A 20,716-nucleotide genomic window follows, 5' to 3' on the forward strand; every position below is an offset into this window, starting at 1 on the left:
CTGGGATTGATCCCACCCGGTGCTCCTGCCCTAACACGTTTTTGGTTTTTTTTTTTTTTTGAGAGGACCCGACACGGCTGGGGCAGCCCCACAGCTGCTGCCAAGCCACGCAACTAAAACATAAAAATCTTCTCTTTTTATCTCAAACTCTTTACAACAGGATTGTCTTATGATTCCAGCTTCGCTCTGCGCCGTGGATAATAAAAAGTCTGCCCCGACACCTCCAAGAAATCAAAGCAAGTATCTCTTGGTCAGTGTTCTCCCGGTGTTCGCTGTTCCCGGGAGCTGCTGCTCCTGCTCCTGCTCCTGCTCCTGCTCCGCCTCCTTTTGCTGCTCCCGTGCAGCTCAGCCCCTGCCCCGCACCTTGTATTTTTTCCCAGACCCGGAGCGATGCCTCAGGGCGAGTGAAAAGCGGTGATTTGTGCTTGTGCAGAAACAGCAGATGGAGGAGGAAAAACTCACCCCTCAGCCCAGAGAGCGGCTCGTTTCTTCCTTCCCCTTCATTCCATTCCCTCTCGCCGTGACACCAAACCTTGGAATCGCTAATTTGACCCATGAGACACCTCCAGAGTTGTAAAATTCCTCCCAAAAAAGCCTCCAAAAAGTGCCTGGCCTCGGGGAGTAGCCACCGCGGCTGCGAAGCGGATGGATGCAGAGTAGGAAAAAAACTAGAGAGTGTAATTAAAATAAACTAAAATTTTATATATATATATATATGTAATAAAATAGAAAATAAAATTCAAAGTAAAATATAATTAATATAATATAATATAATATAATATAATATAATATAATATAATATAAATGTTCCAGGCCAATTCTCATGCACTCTGCACCAACACCAGCACTCACTGCAGAAACCGAAGCCAAAAATTGGGGGGGGAACTCGAATCCTGGGATGTGGGACTGGCTGTAGGTCTGTGTGGGGAACAGGATGGGACCTCCACAGTGCTGGCAGCAAACCGAGTAAAGCCCAGCACCAGCTCCAAGGATGGAAACGACCCCAGGAGATCCTGGATTCCTTATCCCAGGATCATCACCCCTTATCCCACCCTGAATCAACTTGCCCCAGGCCTCAGCCCCGGTCCTGGGGAAGGAAATGACAAAAATGGGATGAGGAAAGAGGTAAAAAAATCCAGAGGGTGCCTGAAAACTGGAATTTTCTTCCCTTTTCCTGGGATTTTGAGCCTCTCGGAACAGTTGGGGGTGAAGCTTGAAATCAATTAAGGGCCCTGGGCATTTCCTGTAGCTGGGAGACACTGGGAGCGCTGGGAGGGGAGGTGGAGCAAGGCTCTCCCCCCTTTCTGGTCCCCCCGGGATAGAGCAGGGAATGCTGCTGGGGTCCAACCGACTGGGAAGGGGACCCTGGGGCTGGGGGGGGGGGGAGTGGATTGGGATTAGAGGGTTAACGAAGGGGATGGGAGGACACACGTGACTGGGCTGGGGTGTGCGGGGGGGGCATGTGTGTGCTTGAGGGGGGGGGGGGGGGGTGCTTGGCGATCCCTCCCTTCGCATCCCCCCCATCCCGCTCCTCCCCGGCCCCCCGCACAAAATCCCTTCCCCGCCGGTCACCCCCCCTGGCGAACCCTCCAACCTGCGGCCATGGAGGCACCGGACTGCCCGATTTTCCCCCCACTTCATCGGGTTGGACCCCGGCCGGGACTCCCTCGATCACCCATCGCCTTCACCATCGCACCACCGGGTCCCCCCCGGCACCCACCGCCGCTCAGCCCCCGTCCGGCCCGCTGCCCACCGGACAAGGCAGAACCCCACTACCTGGGGGTCTCCAGCCCGGGCCCCCCAGCCGTGGCCGTCCATGGGAAGCGTTTTTACCCACTCGGGGCTGCAGGTACCGGGGCGAGCGGCGGGTGGAGGGGGGGAGCCCAGAACCACCGACCCCCCCCACACACACACACCTCCTGACTCCTCTCTGCTTCTCTTTCGTCCTTCCTAATTCCCGCCTCAGAGAGTGTGGGGACTCCCATCCCTGGTCCCCAACCCCCCAGAGCGTCCTATCGCCGATCAGGTTCACCGAGTTGGCCGTTATCGCGACATGGCCCCGTCGAAGTGGGGACCACCAGGGCATCCCCCGACGGGAGCCGGCAAGGGTCTGGTAGCCGGGATTGTGTCGCGACAGAGGCCGAGGTCTCCAGGATCGTTCCCTCCCTTCATAAAGGGAGAATTTAGGAGGGGAAAGAGGGAGAAGAAGCGGTGGGAGAGACCCGGGCGCGCTGTCGCGACGGCGGGGACCAGCCCGGGCTGAGGAGCAGCGCGTTCCGACCGGGGACGGAGCCCGTTACCGGGGACGGAGCCCGGCCCTGTCCAGGACTCACAGGGCGGGACCCGCGGCAGCACGAACAGGCCCAGGGCTCCCGGGCCTCGGTGCCCCGTTCTGGGTATGGTAGAGCATGGAGCTCCCCGGTGCCCAGGTCCTGCGGTCCCGGTTCCCCGGGGCTCCCTAGTGTTCGGCTCCCTCTGCATCCCACTCCCCGATGCCCGAGACCCCCAGTGCATCCCCCTCCTCGCTGCTCGGTTCTTGGGGCTCCCGGGACTCTGCACCCCTCTCCAGGCTCGGACCCGTCTCTCCCCGGGGCTCTCCCATCGCTCCCACCGCTTCCCTCGTCCTTTCCCTCCCGTCAGGACTTACCGGGCTCACCCTGTTCCCTCGGGAGCTCCCCGGTCCCACCGACTTTTTATTTCTCCCCCCTCCACATACCCGCCCCAACTTTTTCTCTTTAATATAAGAAAAATGCAGCACCGCGGGTGTAATGGGAACCAGGTGGGGCTTGGCAAAGCCGCCCCGCTCCCAACCAGGGGGGAGAAAAAACAGGTAAAAAAAAAAAAAAACAAGGCCCCCGAGCCGGTCCTCTCCATCTCCCTTACCTGCTCCCGGGACGTCGGGTGAGATGCTGCAAGCCCCGGAGGTGGTTTCGGAGGGTGGTTGTGGGGTCTTCCCAACACCACCACCTCCCTGTTCCTGGGAGCCCTCTCCGTGCCCCCATCTCTTTCCTAATGATCCCTTTGGAGTTCTCCTTTCCCCTCCCGCTTAACCCAACAATTAAACAGCTGCTCCCCAGCTGCTGCCTTCCCCAGCCCTGCCAAATCTTTCAGGGGGTGTCAGATGAAGAAGGAGGTGTGGGGATAAATATATATAAATATATTTATATATCTTCCCTTTTTCCAGTCCTCTTTGTCCCCCTGCAATGCCGTGTTTGTTTAGCTACATGCCTGTATCCTGCTCTCTTCCTGCCTTCTCCTTCTTTCTGGTCATTTATTTATTTGTCTCCAACCCCAAAACTGCTCAGAAATGTGGTGCCTTGCCTTGGAAAAGGGCGAAAACCCCAAACCCAACACGTTTGTCAACAGGATATTTTTATTTTGGTTGGTTTGGGGTGGGTTTTTTGCTTGTCCTTTGCTTGTTTTTGGATTTTTTTTTGTATCATTAAACCCCCCTGGCCCAGCAGCCAAGCTCTTTAGAGGACAAAGCAGGGAGGAAAGGCCAAGTTGGCCTCGTCCCTTTGCTTTTGCCCCCCCCGGGGTGTGTACCCCGGTCGGTACCGAGGGGGCTGGGGAGCATATCCCCCTCCCCAAATACCATTCTCCCATTAATTCAAAGCAGCTGCATCTCAGCTCTCAGCTGCATGCCAAAATCCCCAAATTGCCTTAATTGGGAAACAACCAGAAATCAAAACCGAAAGTCCAGAAAAGGCCATGGGTGGGGGCTGGTTTTGGGGGTGCAGAGCCCTAGCTGGGTTGAGGACCCCCATTTCTCTAGGATAATGGACCGGGAAGGAGGATCCAGCACCAAGGAGCCCATTTCCCCCCCCCTCCCAAGCTCAAGACTGGGCCGTGGGACCGATCCTGTCCCTCCAAGGGGGATGGTGGCTGCCACCTGCAGCCAGTCCAGGGCTCTGGAGCTTGGGGTGGGGGTGAAGTTAGGGCAAAACCCAGCATTTTATGGGCATTTTCTTCCTAGATGAAGCCACTGTGTCCCCTCAGCTGCTGAGCTCCCCAAGCTGTCCCCTTCCCATACACCAAGTCCCCCCTCCCAGGGCTGTCCCTTTGCTGGTTCAGCTCCTCGGGGATCTCAGCAGCACCCGGAGCTGAGACCTTAGTCTGGGGACAAACACCCCTCCTAAGGGACAAAGATGACCTCTGAAACGTGTCTGTGACTTTATCCCCTTTGAACCCATTTCACCAGACACCCCAGGGAGGGAAAGGGGTGAGGAACCCCCAAAGCCGTTGCTCGGTCCCCGCAGGAAGGTGGAAGGCTTCATCCCCTCCTGCCCCCCTGACCTTGTGCCTCTCCCCACCCCAGGCACTGAGAAGGGCTGCAAAGCTGGGTACCAGAGGATGCCAGGATCCTGCAGGACCCCTGGAGAACCCCCCGGGGAGTTGGGGTCCCCGCTGGCAGCACCCCTGAGCACCCTGCAGGAACACGGGGGCCCCAAACCCCTGGGCAAGAACAAGAAGAAGAAGAGGAGGAACAGGACCACGTTCAGCACATTCCAGCTGGAGGAGCTGGAGAAGGTTTTCCAGAAGACCCATTATCCCGACGTTTATGCCCGGGAGCAGCTAGCACTGAGGACTGAGCTGACGGAAGCCAGGGTGCAGGTATGGGTGGGGGTCCCTGGATCCCCCAGGGGTGGGCACGGTCACCCCAGGAGGTGCTGGGCAGAGCCGGAGGATGTTTTTTAACCTCTGCAAAGTGCTGCTGAGTGAGAAGTTGTTCTTCCCAAGGGGTTTATTCGAAGACCCCAGAGGGGGAATCCCAGCCCAGAGCACAGGGTGCAGGTGCTGGATCCCTCCCTGAGCTCTCTCCACCTCTCCCCAAGGGGTGAGAAGAGCCAAAATTTGGGAGGTCTGCCAATCTGTCCCCCACCCAGCATCCCCCACCGGGATTTCCCAATGTCCCCATCATCCTCAGGACTCTCAGCGATGGAGCTGCCATCCCAGGAAGATAGCACAGATGGGGCTGGGGCTGGCATGTCCCGTTCTTGTCACCCACCTGGCTCTGCCCACGTCCCACTTGTGTCAGAGCTGGAGCTCCTCCTGGGGGCATCTCCATGCGGTTTGAGGCTCCCGGTGGGAAGAGGTGGCTGGAGGGGCACCGGGTGGGGTGGAAAGCAAAGACAGGGATGACAAAGGGAGCAGGGAGCACCCATGGAGTGCCACCAAATCCGGGGTGATGAAGGGAGCACCCATGGGGTGCCACCAGGTCCTGGGTGCTGCCCTCCCTGTGGGGCAGGAGCTGGGGACACGTCCCAGGCAGGGGACACAGCACAGCCCCCCCAGCCCTTGTTTTGGAGGGGTTGAGATGAAATGAGTGGGAGCCCCGTGGCGAGGAGCCCAGTGCCACCTCCTCCTCCTCCTCCTCATCCCTGGGAGCTGCTGCTGGAGCTGTCACCAGCTCAGCACGGGGGGGAACATGCAGGTGGCTCAGGGGGACCCTGCAGGACCCAAAGGGCCTGATCCTGCACCGAGACCTGCGGTAAAGGAGAAAAAAGAACCGGGCGGGAGGAGGGGGGGGAAAGCAGGGACACTCGTTTTCCAAGCGGGGTAAGAGAGGGTTCCTGCTCTCGGGAGAGAAAGGATCTGGGGAGCTCCGGGGGCGGCTTCCTCCCCTCACCTCCGGTTTATCGCGATACTGGGACATCGTGACATGGGTTTGTGTTTTTTTCCTGCCAGGAAGATGAGCGTGGTCCCAGGTTGGGGGCGGGGGCTTATCCCAGGCTCCCGGCACCTCAATCCCTTCCTCTCCCCACCCCAGGTTTGGTTCCAGAACCGCCGGGCCAAGTGGCGCAAACGGGAGCGGTTCGGGAAAATCCAGGAGGTGAGAGACGCTGGGAAGCTGCCCCCCCCTCCTGACAACCCCCGGGCAGGGGTCCCGTCCTACTGCCCCCCCCGCCCCCACAGGGTGACCCCCAGCACCCAGCTTGGGCCAGGTTTCGGGGTGGGGGGATATATACCCCAAAAAAACCCCACCCCTGAGCTGTCCTACATCCATCACTGCTTCCTCCCCCTCTTTTCTGCAAAACTGACTTTCCTCCCCTCCCCCTCAACACTAAAAAGCATAAAAATAATTTAAACCTCAGCTTTGGGGGCACGGGAAGGAAGGGGGGAGGAAAATTTCAACCAGGATTTAATTCCCCCCCCACTCCAGGCAATGAAAATAAACCAAAGGCAGTGCCTTTGGGGAGGGGGGGATCCCAGGGGAGGTTGGGGGAAACCCAGGGGGGGTGAAAGGGATCCGGGGGAAGTTGGGAGGAAGCTGGGGGGGAGGGGGGGGTGTTGGAGGGATCCCGGGGGAGGTTGGGGGAACCCCGGGGGGGGTGAGGGAGGCTCCAAGGGGGTTGGGGGGAGAGCTGAGGGGGGGGAACACAGGAGGGGTTGGGGAGGACCTGGGTGTGGTGAGGGGGGGATGAGTGGGATCCAAGGGGGAGGGGGGGTGATGTGGTCCCCACTCATATCTGTCCTTACCCCCCCACACACACCTTTTCACTTTAGGATGGTTTTGGGTTGGTTTTTTTTTTCGGTCTTGTCTTCCAGCTGCAGAACAACTTGTGGCCAAACTCGGGTCCTGGCAGTCCTGGGGGGCTCCTACCCCCCCCGAGAGCATCCCATCCCCCTGCATGTCCCCCTACCCCCCTGCTCACAGCAACCTTGCTGGGTTCATGGGTCTCCCTTCTTCTCCCGGCCCCCACCCCAGCATCAACCCCCTCTATTCCCTGCACAGCCCCCCCCCCCCCCAGGGCTGGGCACCCACCCCCCCCCTTCTACCCAACCCCCGAACACGACTACAAATCCCCCCCCTGGTGCCACTGAGGATGAAAAGCAAAGAGGGGACCAGCAGTTTGCTGACCTGGGCTACGTGAGCCCCCCCCCCAAGCCCCCCTGCCGTGGGGTGGGACACAGCACTTACACCCCCCCACCAGTCCTGCTGGGTGGGACCCCCACCCCTGGTACCATTCTGGGTGGGGTGCTCAGGGGAAAAGTGGGCAAATTAAAGGGTTTTCCCCGTTTTTTTTTTTTCCCCCAGAAGTGCCAAAACCAGCCCGAAACTGTCAAAGAACCCCCCCAAAACTGAAAAAAAACCCCAAACCCAACACCCCAAAACTGCAAAAACCCACCCCAAAACTACCAAAACCAGCACAAAACTGCCAAAGACACCCCAAAGCTGCCAAAGACAGAACAAAACTGAAAAAACCCACCCCAAAACAGCCAAAACCAGTCCAAAATTGCCAAAGCACCTCAAAACTGTTCAATCTATCCCAAAACTGCTACAGAAGCCCCAAAACTGGCAAACACCCCCCCAAAAAAAACTGGATAAAACCCCTAAGAACTGCCAAAACTCCAAAACTGCTCAGGACCCCCCAGAACTGCCTAAACCATCCCCAAAAGTGCCAAAGTTCCCTATAAAGTTCCAAGACACCCCAGAACTGCAGCACCAGACTGCCTGGGGGGGGGAACCTGGGTCAGGCAGCACAGCCTCCCAGGGAGGCCTAATTTGGGCCAAAACCCCTAAGTTTTCAGGCCAATGGAACTATAATTTTGAGGTTGTTCCTCACCCAGCTCATCTCAACACCCTGGCAGTGCATCCAGTGGGTGCCCACCCTCACCTGGGACACCTCACAGCCCCCCCTCCACCAGAGGGGATTTCCAAGCAATAAATCACTTTTTTTTCATAAGTTATTTACAGCTTTGGCTGCTGAGGAAGATTTTGGCAGGGCTGCAAGAGAGAGTAAAGGAAACCCAGTTCCCCTCTGGGCTGTCCTGCACTGGGGAAGGGGTTTGGGGGGGCTGGGGTGGGTGCTAGGGGCACCTGGGGGGAAGGAGAGCACCCTGGGGGTGCTGAGAGGGGGGGTGGAGCCCCTGCTCTGCCTCCCTTCCCTCTCAGTCCAGGGGGGGAACCTCCTGGGATTTGGGCCTCTGGCAGGGAAACTGAGGCACGGTGTGAGGGACAGGCTTTGGGGTGGGGGGGGTTACATGGCCAGGGTCAGCGTGGGCAGCAGGGACACAGCCAGAGCCCAAGGGGGTGGGGACAGAGCACAAGAGGGACAGGAGGGATCCCAGGTAAGGGGACACAGACAGACCAACACCCCGGGCTCAGAGATGTCGCGATATTCTCTCTGGATCTGTACAGCTCACCCACCCCCCCCAGCGGGGTGAGGGCGGACTGCAGCCTCCAGCCCACCCCAGACCCTGAACCCCCCGCCCCCAAACCCCCACAGCCCCGTGTCCCCAAGCAGAGCCTGGGCAGGGGGAGGACAACACACTTTTCCTGCCTCTGCTCCCCAGGTCTCACAGCATTTGTCCCAATCTCCCCCCCCTTCATGCCCCCCTTCCCTGCACCAGTTGGGGGGGCAGGAGGAGGGGGGGATGATACACCCAAACCCCTCGGGATGGAGCACACAGAGGTGTTCCCCCCACGGGGCACTCTGGGGACACTGTGACCTCCACCAAGCCTTCACCTCGAACCTGGCATGGAGACAGAGGGGCAGGACAGTGCCTGAGCAAGACCCCCACAGCTCTTCCCAAGCCCACCAACGTGGGTGGGAGGGGTTCCACCAACCCCCCTCTTATCCCAAACCTCAGTCCCCATGTTCTTCAGCACCGAGCTGGCCTGGAGAGGTCCCCAAACCCCCTCCCCATCCATCCGTCCATCACTGCAGCAGTTCTTCCCAAGAGATGGGTCTGGAGAAGACCTCCCTCTCCAACCAGAGGTCATAGTTGACCTGGAAGTCCTCGGGCAGGTCCACTCTCTGGCCCAGCACACTCTGCAGGCAGTTGTCCACAGGGAGGAACTCGGGGTTGCTGTGGGCTCGGTCGTAGCGCCGGGAGTTGAAGCGCTCGATGCTGGCGCGCAGCGCACACTCCTCAGCCTGGAAATCCCAGGGACGAGCATCCAGGTCTGGGCAGGGGGGAAAAGGTGGGGTTGGAAGGGAGCTGGAGAGCTTGCAGCCAACCTCAATCCTTCAGGAAGGGTCTTGGAGGGTCGCTGTGAAGAGCACAGGGCGAGCAAATGGCTCCAGCAGTGGCTGTCACCTGCCACGTGCTTCTGTCACCACAACCCCCAGAGCTGAGAGCACAGAGCATGAGGGACAAAGTGACAGCTCTGGGTGCACAAAGGGGCATTGAATCAAGAGAATTACTGGGGTTGGAAGGGACCCCTAGAGGTCCTTTCCCTCAGAGTTTCATCAAGCTTCATCTTGAGGATCACCAGGGATGAGGTCTCAGCTACCTTCCTGGGGCTTCAAATTAGAGTGGATTTAGGTTGGTTGGGAGGAAAATGTTCTTTAGCAGGAGGGGAGTGGAACAATGGCACAGGTTCTGTGAGGAACAGCATAGATTCCTGCTTTGAGGAAGGGCTGAGGGAGCTGGGGGTGTTGAGGCTGGAGAAGAGGAGGCTCAGGGGAGACCTCATCACTCTCTACAACTCCCTGAAAGGAGGTTGGAGCCAGGGGGGGGTTGGGCTCTTTTCCCAAGTAGCTACCAGTGAGACAAGAGGCCATGGGCTTAGGCTCTGCCAGAGGAGGTTTAGGTTGGATATTAGGAAAAAATTCTTTCCAGAGGCATTGGAATGGGCTGCCCAGCGAGGTGGTTGAAGTCTCATCCCTGGAGATGCTGAAGGTCAGGAGGCTCTGAGCACCCCGATCTGCTGACTGCAAGGGGGTTGGACTGGATGCCCTTGAGAGGTCCCCCCCAACCCAAATCATCCTCTGAGTCTTTGCCACTGCCCCAGGAAGGATTGGCAGTAGATAAGGGGACCCTGCAGCCCCCCCAGCCGTACCATTGCCATAGGCCCAATCGTCATTGAGGCGGTGCCGGACCTTCTGGTAGATGGCAGACATGGTCTTCATGTTGCTCTTCCTCCACTGCCTGCCCAGGTACTTGGTCTGGACCTTCAGCAGCTTCAGGACATAGAGCTGCATCATGGCCTGCTTCACCTTCAGTGCCCGCTTCAGGATGGGTGCAGACTTGAACACCACCAACATCTGCAGGGAACAGAGCCCCCCAGGGCAGCAGGGGACAGCGAGGTGACAAAGCTGGGATGGGGACCTGGCAGCTCCGATGGCACATGTGCCACACACCAACCCTGCCACCCACCCCCTCTTGCCTCCACAGAGAGGTCTGGGGGGCACCCTCAGAACACGAGGAAGAAAAAAGAGCTCTTTCACCAAAAGAGCACAGACAGTAGTTGAGGGAGGGGATTCTCCCCCTCTGCTCTGCTCTGAGACCCCACTTGAGTACTGGGTCCAGGTCTGGAGTCCCCAACACCAGAAGGACACAGAGCTCCTGGAATGTGTCCAGGGCAGAGCCACTGAAATGCTCAGAGGGCTGAGCACCTCCCTGGGAAGCCAGGCTGAGGGACTGGGGTTGTTCAGCCTGGAGAAGAGGAGGCTCCCAGGTGAGCTCAGAGCAACCTTCCAATATCTGAAGGGGTCCAAGAAAGCTGGGGGAGGGCTTTGGACATGGGGGGGTAGGGAGAGGATGAGGGGAAATGGGTTAAAACTTGAGGAGGGGAGATTGAGGTTGGAGATGAGGAAGAAATTGTTTGGTGTGAGGGTGCTGAGCCCCAGGCTGCCCCCAGAAGCTGTGGCTGCCCCATCCCTGGCAGTGTTGAAGGTTGGATGGGGCTTGGAGCACCCTGGGCTGGGGGAGGGGTCCCTGACCATGGCAGGGGGGGCACTGGGGGAGCTTTAAGGTCCCTTCTCACTCAACCCATTCCATGATCCTCCCCCAGCCTGGGCACCCTGTGACAACCCCATCCCAGCATCCCAGGGGGTTCTTCAGCCCTCACCATGGTCCGGGAGTGCTTCCACTTGGTCAGTTTGTTGAGGATGCGCAGGAGGTTGATGCAGGAGAAGAGGTTCCTCCAGCAGAACTGGTTGTTGTCTCCAGCTTCCTGCAGGGAAGCAGAGGCAGGAGTCAGGGAAGAGATGGGAGTGGGGATGAGGAGAAGCTGCTCTGCTCTCATCATCATCTCCTCAGCCCCTTGGCCTCTCAGGGACTGAGCACAAGAGGTGGCAGGGTTGGGTGCTGGAGCTCCTGCTGCCCCCTCCAGCCCCTAAGGAAGCCCCCCAGGACCTGGTAGAGCAGGAAGGGACTCACCAGGCTCTCTGCTGTCAGCTCAGGCAGCTCATGCACCACACAGTATGGGTAATCCAGGACAGAAATGCTGCAGGAAGGAGAGGGGGAGGTCCCCATTGGACATCAGTTGCTGTGGGCACCTTCCCAGGGACCCATGGGAGGGGTTGTGAAAGGACAAAGCAAGTGGAGACCCCTCCCCAACCACCCCAGAGCAGGCAGGGATGGAGGTGGGCAGCCCCTTCCACTACCTGTTCTTGGCAGTGATGTAGGACATGATGTTCTGGTTGAAGAACTTCAGGATGAGTGGGATGCAGTTGGCAAAGACCAGATGCTGGGCCATGTACTCAAACTGGGGAGAAAAGTGGGTGAACAGGACCCCTCTGTGGGTCATGTCCACCCTCAGAGACCCATGCAGGGTGGCCAGAGCCTGGTCCACCTCACCTGGTAGATGTGATTGAGCTTGAAGTGCTTGAGTAGGAGAAGCAGCACAGCAGAGATAGCTTTGACAATGATCTCCTTGTGCCTGTTGACATCCACCCCCAGCTTCATGCTCTGCAGCACTGTGGTCCTGAGGGACATAAAGGAACCCTTGGGCTGGGGCACTGCCCACACCTGGAGGTGTCAGCAGACAGTTCTGCTATCATCCCCTGCAGCCACCTCCCCCTGCACCAGCACACAGTTCCTGGCACACCATGCAGCAGAACACAGCCTGACCAGCGAGGAGGCCACAACCCAAACGGTGTCACCCTGCCTGGCTCCCTCCTGTCCTCTTCTTCCCTTCCCACCACCACCCAGCACCTCTGCTCATCCTCTAGGGCCACTCACGGCATCTCCTCTGGCAAGACATCTGCCAAGATGTTGATGGAATCTGTCTTGGCTTTGGAGGTGGGGGCTGCAGCCAGGAGGATCTTCAGCAGAGCAATCTGGGGAGGAGGGAGAGATGAAAGAGGGGATGGAAACAAGGGATTGGCCATAGGTCCATCTCCCCACTGCATGGAAGGAGGAACAGGGGAGAAAACCTTTTGGAGAGGGGGGTGGTAAGAGAGCAGTGGAGGGAAGCCCCTCCATGGAGCCTGGAGACCCCCAGGTACCCCCCAGCTCACCATGTACTGGGGCAGGCTGGGCAGCAGGCCCTGGTACAGGATCTCTGGAGGGATTTGTTCCACTTCTTCTTCCCCCTGATGCCAGGAGACACCAAGAAACCTCACATCAGGAGCCACCACCACCCATCCCCTCTTTCCCAGAGAAACCACTTCTCCTCCCCACCTCGCCCAACTCCTACCCAAAGCCCTGGTGGGACCAAGTGCCTCTCAGGGAGCTTCACCCCATCCTCATCCCCACACTCACCCCAGAGAGTGGGGAGCGCAGGAATTCCTCCTCCATATGCACCTGCACCTCAGCAATGGATGTGTACTTGTGCTGCAAGGGACAGAGCAGCAAGGGTGACACCAAGGACCCCCCCCAGCCCTGCCACCAGCCCCAGCACGGACCCAGCAGATTTTGAAATCCTGCCCCTCCCATTAATCCTGTCCCAGGTGTTGGTGGGCAGGGTGGTGGCTGCTGGCATCACCTCTGGGACAAGGCCAGTGAGGAGAGGGAGGAAACCAGTGGGGAAAGGGAGGAAATCAGTGAGGAGAGGGAGGAAACCAGTGAGGAAAGGCACTCGGCCAGCCTGGGAGACCATGGATGAGATGAAAACCTGATCAAGCAGGAGAGGAGTCAGGATAATGAACCCCTGGCCCTGAGCTGTGATGGGTGCAGAGGGATGGGGAAGGGGCACCCAAACATCATCTGGGAATCCATCCATGTACTCACCAGCTTCAGGGTTCGGATGCTCTCATGGATGGGCCTGGGCAAGCCCACCACTGTGTTGGTGTCACTGGGGAAAAGGGAAAGAAAGAGGAGGCTGGGTGCAGGCAGGAGCAAACCTGAGCCCTCCCCACAAACAGGTCAGAGACCACCCCCCTGCAGAGGAGTCAGAGAGGTCAGGACTCTTCTGTGGCCAAGCAGAGGGCACGAGCAAGCCCCTCCTCAAATCAGCAGACCCCAGGCTGACTCTGGGGAACCCACCTGCCCAGGGTGTAGCCGATGAACTTGCTGCGGCTGGACTCCAGGAACATCTCAATGTCCTTCTCCCTGTGACAAAAGGGACAAGAGCCACATCTCTACCTCAGCCCCAGGCTCAGGGTGTTGAGGAAAAAAAAGCCTTGTGGGCAGCTAAAGGAGATGGTGCTGAGCCCACCCCATTGGAAGGACAGCCAGCAAAGTGACCACCAGATCCTACCATCTCCACCACCTCCCTGCTGAAGCTCTCAGGATTTTTCAGCCTCTGCTTCCCTTTCCCCAGGGACTCACCGGACCTTGGGGGCCCAGGGCAGCCCCTTGGGGCAGGTGATGCGGTCACTGGGGGGGTGCTGGATGGGGGGGGGCATGACTTCATCCCGTTCCAGGGGGAAGGTCTCTCCTTCCAAGCTGTTGTCATCATCATTTTCCTCCTCTTCCTCCCGGGAGTCATCAGCTTTGTAAGGGTCCCGCTCATTAAAGGCATCGAGGTTGTCCTGCTTGATCAGTGCCTGCAGAGAGAAGAGCAGGCAGGTGAACACCTTAGGGACAAAACTGCTCCAATGTGGGTGTCCAGCTCCCAGCTGTCCCCTTCCTCATCACAGAATCATCAGGGTTGGAAAAAAACCTTCAAGATCATCGAGTCCAAGGGTAATACAACTCCCACAATGACAAAACCATCTCCAGAAACACCACATCTAAACACTTCTTCAGCACGTCCAGGGATGGCAACTCCACCACTCCCCATTCCAGTGCCTCATCACTCTTTCAGGAAAGAAATTTTTCCTAATATCCAAACTAAACCTCCCCTGGCACAACTTACACCCATTTCTTCTCATCCTATTGCAAGTTACTTGGGAGAAGAGACCAACACCATCCTCTCCACAGCCTCCCTCCCTACAGGTGGCTGTAGAGAGCAATAAGATCACAGAATCACAGAGTGGCTGAGGTTGGAAGGGACCTCAGAGCTCATCTCCTCCAACCCCCCATGCCCAGGGACACCTCTCATCCAGCCCAGGCTGCTCCAAGCCCCATCCAACCTGGCCCTGAACACCTCCAGGGAGGGGGCAGCCAGAACTTCCCTGGGCAATCTGTTCCAGAGTCTCAGCACCCTCCTACTGAATAACTTCTTCCTAAGATGCAGGCTGAACCTCTTCTCCTTCACTCTAAAGCTGTTTCCCCATGTCCTATCCCTGGACACTCTTACCTAAGTCTCTTTCCAGCCTTCCTGTGGGTTCCCTTCAGGGAGTGATGGCTCCTGAGCTTTCGTTTTTTCAGACTAAATAACCCCAGTTCTCTCAGTTGCTTCTTGTGTGATGTGCCCTCCAAACCCCTCACCAGTCTCACAGCTCTTCTCTAGACACTCTTCAGGACCTCAAGGCCTTTCTTAGACTGTGGTGCCCAGGACTGGACACAATCCTCCAATCCTCAAGCTGTGACCTCACCAGAGCTGAGTACAGGGACACGATCACGTCCCTGCTCCCGCTGGACACAGTTTTTGATCCAGGCCAGGATGCCAACGGCCTTCTTGGCTACCTGGCCACACTGCTGGCTCATGTTCAGCCAGACAGTACTCCCAGATCCTGCTGTACCAGGCTGCTTTCCAGGCACTCTTCCCCAGACCTCTCTGTCCTTGGCCTCACCTTGTGCTCCCGCCGACCGCGCTTCTGCTGCTGCTCGATGAGGTCGGAGGCAGAGGCAGGGGGGGAGGCTGCACGCATGTTCCTGATCACTTTGATGCTGTCCTCGGGGAGGGGTGGCAGGCCCAGGATCTCCCTCTTCTCTGCTTTCATGCTCTGGAGCTCCTCAAAGCCCCCCCAGTGTGTACTGTAAGGGAGAACAAAGCACCCTGAGCACAGGGCACTCCTTGGCACCGGGGGAGCCCTCTGCCTCTCCTCCCCCCAGGATCTGCACTCCACGAGTCCCAAATCCTTCCCCCGAGGTGTAAAACTGCCTGTCCTCACACTGCTCTTGCTGTGGAGGGCCAGGGAAGTGTCACAGAAGGGACAGGGGGTTATCCCTCCAGGTGTGGACTTCTTCCTTCAGCCAGACACCAGGCAGGGACTTTGCTCTGGGTCCACCCCTGGTATCCAAACATCCAACACTCCCCTCAAGGATGAAACCTGAGGATGGGTTTAACAGGGCACAATCCACTCAGCTGAAGGCCAGAAGAAGAGGATGGGGTGATTACAGCCAGCTCCCAGGGCAGAACTGCCTTCCTCTGCCACACAGACACCCAGAGTATCAGTACACCCTAGGACCTCTCCTCACCAGCACAGTCTTCCAGAGCAGGAGCAGCACCTTCTTCATGGGGAAGTGAGGAGCATGGCCACTGCAGAATTTGGTCACCATCCCAAAGAGCATGACAGAGAAGGGCTCATTGTTGTACAAGGGGGCTCCTGGAACCAGATGGCAGTGACAGTCAGGTTTCCTCATCCCTGTCCTTACCACAACCACCAACCCCTGCACCCTCCCAGGGTCTCTCCCCTCCCCCATCTCTGAGATGGGACCTTGAGCAACCTGGGCTGGGGGGAGGTGTCCCTGCTCTGGCAAAGTGTTGGAACTAGATGAGCTTTAAGGTCCCTTGCAACCCAAACCATTCTGTAATCTTCAGTTCTTCTCCTTTCCAAGGCCTTGCAACCTCCATAATTTTTAACCTCAGTGTTGAGAGGAAACAACAGCTCCAATATTCAAATACTTTACCCCAAGGAGAGAGCACTCAGAGAGCACAGAAGGTTGGTTGGCTGCTTCTGCTCATCCCTCAGCTCAGCCTAGCAGAAACCAGCCCAGTGCTGCCAGTCCCTGTTAACTGATTCCTACAGCTTAACTCCATCTCACTCTCCCATTCCTCACCCCTGGAGACCTCCATCCCATTAAATCCCAAGTGCCTGCTCCTCACCCAGCTCTGCACGGAAGGTTTGTCTCATGCTTTTCCACTCAGGTTTGTCCCCCTCAGCCTCCTGCCTAACAGTCTCCACAATCAGGTACATGATGTTCAGCAGCACCCTGTAAAAAAAAACAAGGTTGGGTGAATCACCAGAGGCTGGCATGGGTGACAGAGCCACCACCAGCACCCAGGGCTCTGGAAGAGGCTGGAGCAGCCCAGCCACAGCCCAATTCCCAGCTCCACACCAGGCACTGGGATAAAAGGTCTCTGCAAATTAAAGCAGGACACACCAAAAAATGGCTTTCTAACACTTTACTCTTACTGCACAGGGGACATCTGGAACTGAGCAGATCTGAGCAGACCCAATGATGCTCACAGAGCTGGGGCCAAAGCTTGGACAGCCCCAGGATGGAATTATGGAATGGTTTGGGTTGGAAGGGACCTTAAAGCTCCCCCAGTGCCACCCCTGCCATGGGCAGGGACACCTCCCACCAGCCCAGGGTGCTCCAAGCCCCATCCAACTGGAAGGTGCTCTGAGGTTTCCCTGTTTCTCTTCTCCAGGCTGAACACCCCCAATCCCTCAGCTCCCCAGGTTCAGCTCTGTCTCAGCCCACCAAAGCATTCAGCAGTCCCTGGGTCCCCCCCTTGCCCCTGGATGTCCCCCCTGTCCCAGCCCTGCTCCATACCTCAGGTCTGTGCTGTCAGCCAGGGAGATGGCAGGCTTCCTGACAGCACTGCTGCACGCTGCACTGTTACTGCAGGGGGAAAAGAGCCTCAGAGGGGCCTTGGGAGGCATTTTTACTCTGCCTTGAGCAACCCACAGGCCAGAGTGAAACCCTGAATCACAGAATCCATCTGGATGGAAAAACCCTTTCAGACCTTGGGCCCAACCCTTCCCCCACCCCTGCCCAGGCCACCCCCACCCCATGTCCCCCATCCCCACATCTCCAGGGCTCTGAAACCCCTCCAGGGATGATGGGGACTCCAGCCCTGCCCTGGCAGTACGGCTCACAGAGAATTTCTGTTTAAATCAGGAATAATCCTACATCATTAATCCACCCAGAACTATGGGAATCATTCCAGCAGCTGCAGAGATCAGATTAGGGATAGGGATAGACAGACCAGAAACAGGATTGCCACTGACTGGAAAAAACTTTTGCCAAGGAGCTCCAGAGCCTTTCTTGCAGCATCTCCCCCTGGTACTCACTCAATCTCCATGTTGAGCAGTTCCACCAAAGCATTGAAGGTTCCCACTTCCAGCAAGAGGAAGATGTTGTACCTCATCCAGGCCTGCACCTCAGCCTCAGAGCCACACTCCCCAAATGTGCCTGCAACAAAACCCTCACTGCATCCCACCTCTGCAGGGACCCTCAGCCCCCCCTCCCCACCCAACAGAGCACTTTGGAGGGGGAATTGAAAAAAAACAAAACAAAACATTCTTAATTTTAAGGCAAAAATTCAGATGGAACTGTCCAGGTCTGGCAAGACTGGAAAAGGACAGGACAAAATCCCCATAAACTGCCTGGCTCTCCCAGGAACTCGCTTCATTCCAGACATCCCAGGTGAAATGAAAGATACAGGGGTAGAAAATAATGTTGCAATGGGTAAACTAAGAGGGCAGAAGGCTGGTGTCACCTTGGGCAACATAAAGGATGGCTCGGGCAACCCTCAGCCTCTTCTCCCGTGCAGTGACCTCCAGCCCATCCAGGAGCCTCATGGCGTGGGTGTGGTGCTGGTTCTTGTCCAGTTCTGTCCATTTTTTGTCCTGCACTGCAAAAACAAAGCAGTCAGGGTGGGGGTACAGGGCACCTCTGCCTGCCCTGGACACCAGCATTGCTGGAAATTCTCAAAAGGATCCAGTGTGATGGAAAACAGGGTTGCAGCAGCTTCCTTCCCAAATGGAGCAAAGAGTCATGGAATTTGGGTTGGGTTGGGAGGGACCTTAAAACTCATCCAGTTCCAACCCCCTGCCATGGTCAGGGACCCCTCCCCCAGCCCAGGGTGCTCCAAGCCCCATCCAACCTTCAACACTGCCAGGGATGGGGCAGCCACAGCTTCTGGGGGCACCCTGGGGCTCAGCACCCTCACACCAAACAATTTCTTCCTCATCTCCAACCTCAATCTCCACTCTTCCAGTTTAAATCCATTCCCCTTCATCCCATCCCTCCAGGCCCTTGTCCCAAGTCCCTCCCCAGCTTTCCTGGAGCCCCTTCAGGCACTGGAAGGTGCTCTCAGGTCTCCTTGTTGTAGCTTTCTCTTCTCCAGGCTGAACACCCCCAACTCTCTCCCCCTGGCTCCAGAGCTGCTCCAGCCCTCCCAGCAGCTCCAGGGCCTCCTCTGGAATGAGCTGGATGCAGAGTTGCTGCCAGGATGTTCCAGCAAATCCATCCTGGTACCAATCAACCACCTCACAGACATCAACAACCAGGGGGAGACACACCTGGGGCCAACCCCCCTGCACCCGGGAGCTCTCCAGTGCAAACCCAGAGATCAGCAGTGCACAGCTCCAGCTTTCTGACACAGCAGTAACACCCTGAGCCCCGTGTCTCCTCCAGGAGATCCCTTTCCCTCCCTAGAGGGCTGAGAGGTGCAAGAGAAGGTTCTTACCATGGATCCTGAAGTCCTCCTCGAAGCATTTGCGGTTGAGCAGGAATTCCGGACCCTCCGTGTAGCTGTACAGCTCTGCCAAAGGACCAGAGAGAAAAAACTCCCAACAAACCTGGACTGAGCTGGCAGAGAGAGCTGCAGCTCAGCCACACGGATGGAAATCTTATCCAGGATGAGGGAAATGCAAATTCCATACTCGCTATAAAGCTAAAAAATGTAACTGCACATCTCACTTTCAGAGTCACTGAAAGACAACAACAGAGCAACAGTGGAGCTGGAAGAGCTCCTCTCATCACCACCAGGAAAGAAAATCCTGGGTGATCGATTGATTGATTTACTGATTGATTTCCCAGGACAAGTCCCTTACCAGAGAGCTCTGCTGCCCATTTATCAGTATCTGCATACTCAAACTCCAGGTCTGGGGACTCCGAATATCCCTGCAAGCAAAGGTGGAATTCAGTTAAAGTGCAGAGGAAAAAACACACAAATTCCAACACCCCCCTGCCCCGGGATTTTTCTAATTCCCAGGATGGCATTTTCGGTTTTAAGAGCCCAAAAATGCACCCGCAGGAGCAGCGTAATCGTTCCCAAGGGAACTCCTCCCCACCTCCTGCATCTCCATCCCAGCTCCGCAGCTCCTGACACTGCACCACCTCCGGAACACTCCCGGGAGCCCCAAACGGCCAAAAAAAATAAAGCAGGAGAGGAGGGGGCGGGTTTCACCTCGGGGGGGTGGGACCTGGGAGCCCTCAGAGCTCCTTCTGCAGACACGGGTGACAATTTGGGCTCCCCCGCAATCCAAAGGTTACTGGAAGGATGGGAACAGTGAGGATGGAACAATCAGAAGCAGCTTGGGTGAGGCTGGAAAAACATCCAGGAAGTGTCTTAGAACCATCAAATCCCTTCAAGCCCAGCAGAACCCTCCTGACCCAAATCCTGAGCCCCCGAGGGACAGATCCAACCCTTGGTTTCTCCCAAGGCTGCTGGGTCCCTGCTGAGCTCCTCCATCCAAGCATCCCCCACCTTGGTGAGGACGCTCACAGAACCAGACGGTTCTGGAGCCAACCCAGATGTGAAACTGGACCTGGGGAAGCTGCTGGAGAAGTCGGGATAAACCCAGTCCCATGCAGCCCTCTGAGCACCCAGGGGGACTCGGGGGTCCTGGAGGGGACCCTGGAGGGGATGGTCTGAGCCATCCCTGGACCAACCTGACACACGGAGACCCGAGGTGCCAGAACCGGGCCGGTACCGAGCCAGCACGAGCTGGGGAGAAGCCCAGAGCAGCGCCGAAGGAGTCGTGGCCAATGCCAGGACCCTCTGGTGGCCCCGGACCAAACCCCTTCCTGTCCCAGCCAGGTGAAACCATCCCAGAGATGGGAAAGAGAACGATGAACGGGAAACCGGCACCAGCCGGGTCCGGTACCGACCCCGGGCACAGCCGGTACCGCATGGGCCTGGCAGACGGGCCTCGGGGTTTCACAGAGTTGGCACCGATCCCCAGAGCCCCGGTGCTGGCCGGTCCCACAGAGCTGGCACCGGTCCCGAAAGCCCCGGCCACGGCTTTGGGCCCGAGGGGAACCGGTACCGAAGCTCGGGCTCCAGGGGCAGCGGCTGGGTCAGGACCGGCCCGGAGTGACGGCGGAGCCCAAACACCGCGCGGGTCAAAACTCCAGCGAGCGGCAGAACCCGAGAGCAGTGTCGCAGCCCCGGGCTCACAGCGGGGAGGAGGACGCGGCCCGGTCCGGTCCGGTCCGGTCCAGTCCGCCCCGCCCCACCCGGGAAGGCCGCTTTCCCTCCCCCCCTACCCCGCGGAGCCGGGCCCAGCGGCAGCGGCGCTGACCTCGGAGTCCTTGCGCGGCGGGCGGCCCAAATCCCGGGCCTTGCCGGGCCCCGCGGCTCCGCCACGGCCTCTGCTGTTCCCCGGCAGCGGCCCCGGGACCCCCGCGCCGCCTCCGCCCGGCTCCATGTCGGCGCTGGGCCCCGCGCACTCTCGCGAGGACTCACCCCCCCTTCTCGCGGGAGCGGCAGAGAAAGCCGGGGCAGCGCCGCCGCCATCTTGGGAGTGGCACC

At 58.0% G+C, this 20,716-nt stretch overlaps 1 protein-coding gene across 1 annotated transcript; it reads right to left on the reverse strand.

The window, feature by feature from the left end:
• Positions 1-8,106: 8,106 nt before the first annotated feature.
• Positions 8,107-20,612, reverse strand: STRIP1 (striatin interacting protein 1). Its single transcript, XM_030465576.1, is given in 22 exon segments — positions 8,107-8,911; positions 9,791-9,995; positions 10,802-10,906; positions 11,113-11,179; positions 11,340-11,440; positions 11,533-11,659; positions 11,917-12,014; positions 12,195-12,269; positions 12,439-12,510; positions 12,907-12,970; positions 13,162-13,227; positions 13,447-13,664; positions 14,796-14,969; positions 14,971-14,979; positions 15,424-15,551; positions 16,052-16,158; positions 16,726-16,794; positions 17,247-17,367; positions 17,675-17,809; positions 18,647-18,721; positions 19,014-19,083; positions 20,487-20,612. Coding segments are annotated over 22 exon segments (2,460 nt in total). The 3' UTR covers positions 8,107-8,663.
• Between the last annotated feature and the right edge of the window lie 104 nt (positions 20,613-20,716).

This window comes from Calypte anna, chromosome 26 (genome assembly GCF_003957555.1).
Source record: "Calypte anna isolate BGI_N300 chromosome 26, bCalAnn1_v1.p, whole genome shotgun sequence".
NCBI classification, from domain to species: Eukaryota; Metazoa; Chordata; class Aves; order Apodiformes; family Trochilidae; genus Calypte; species Calypte anna.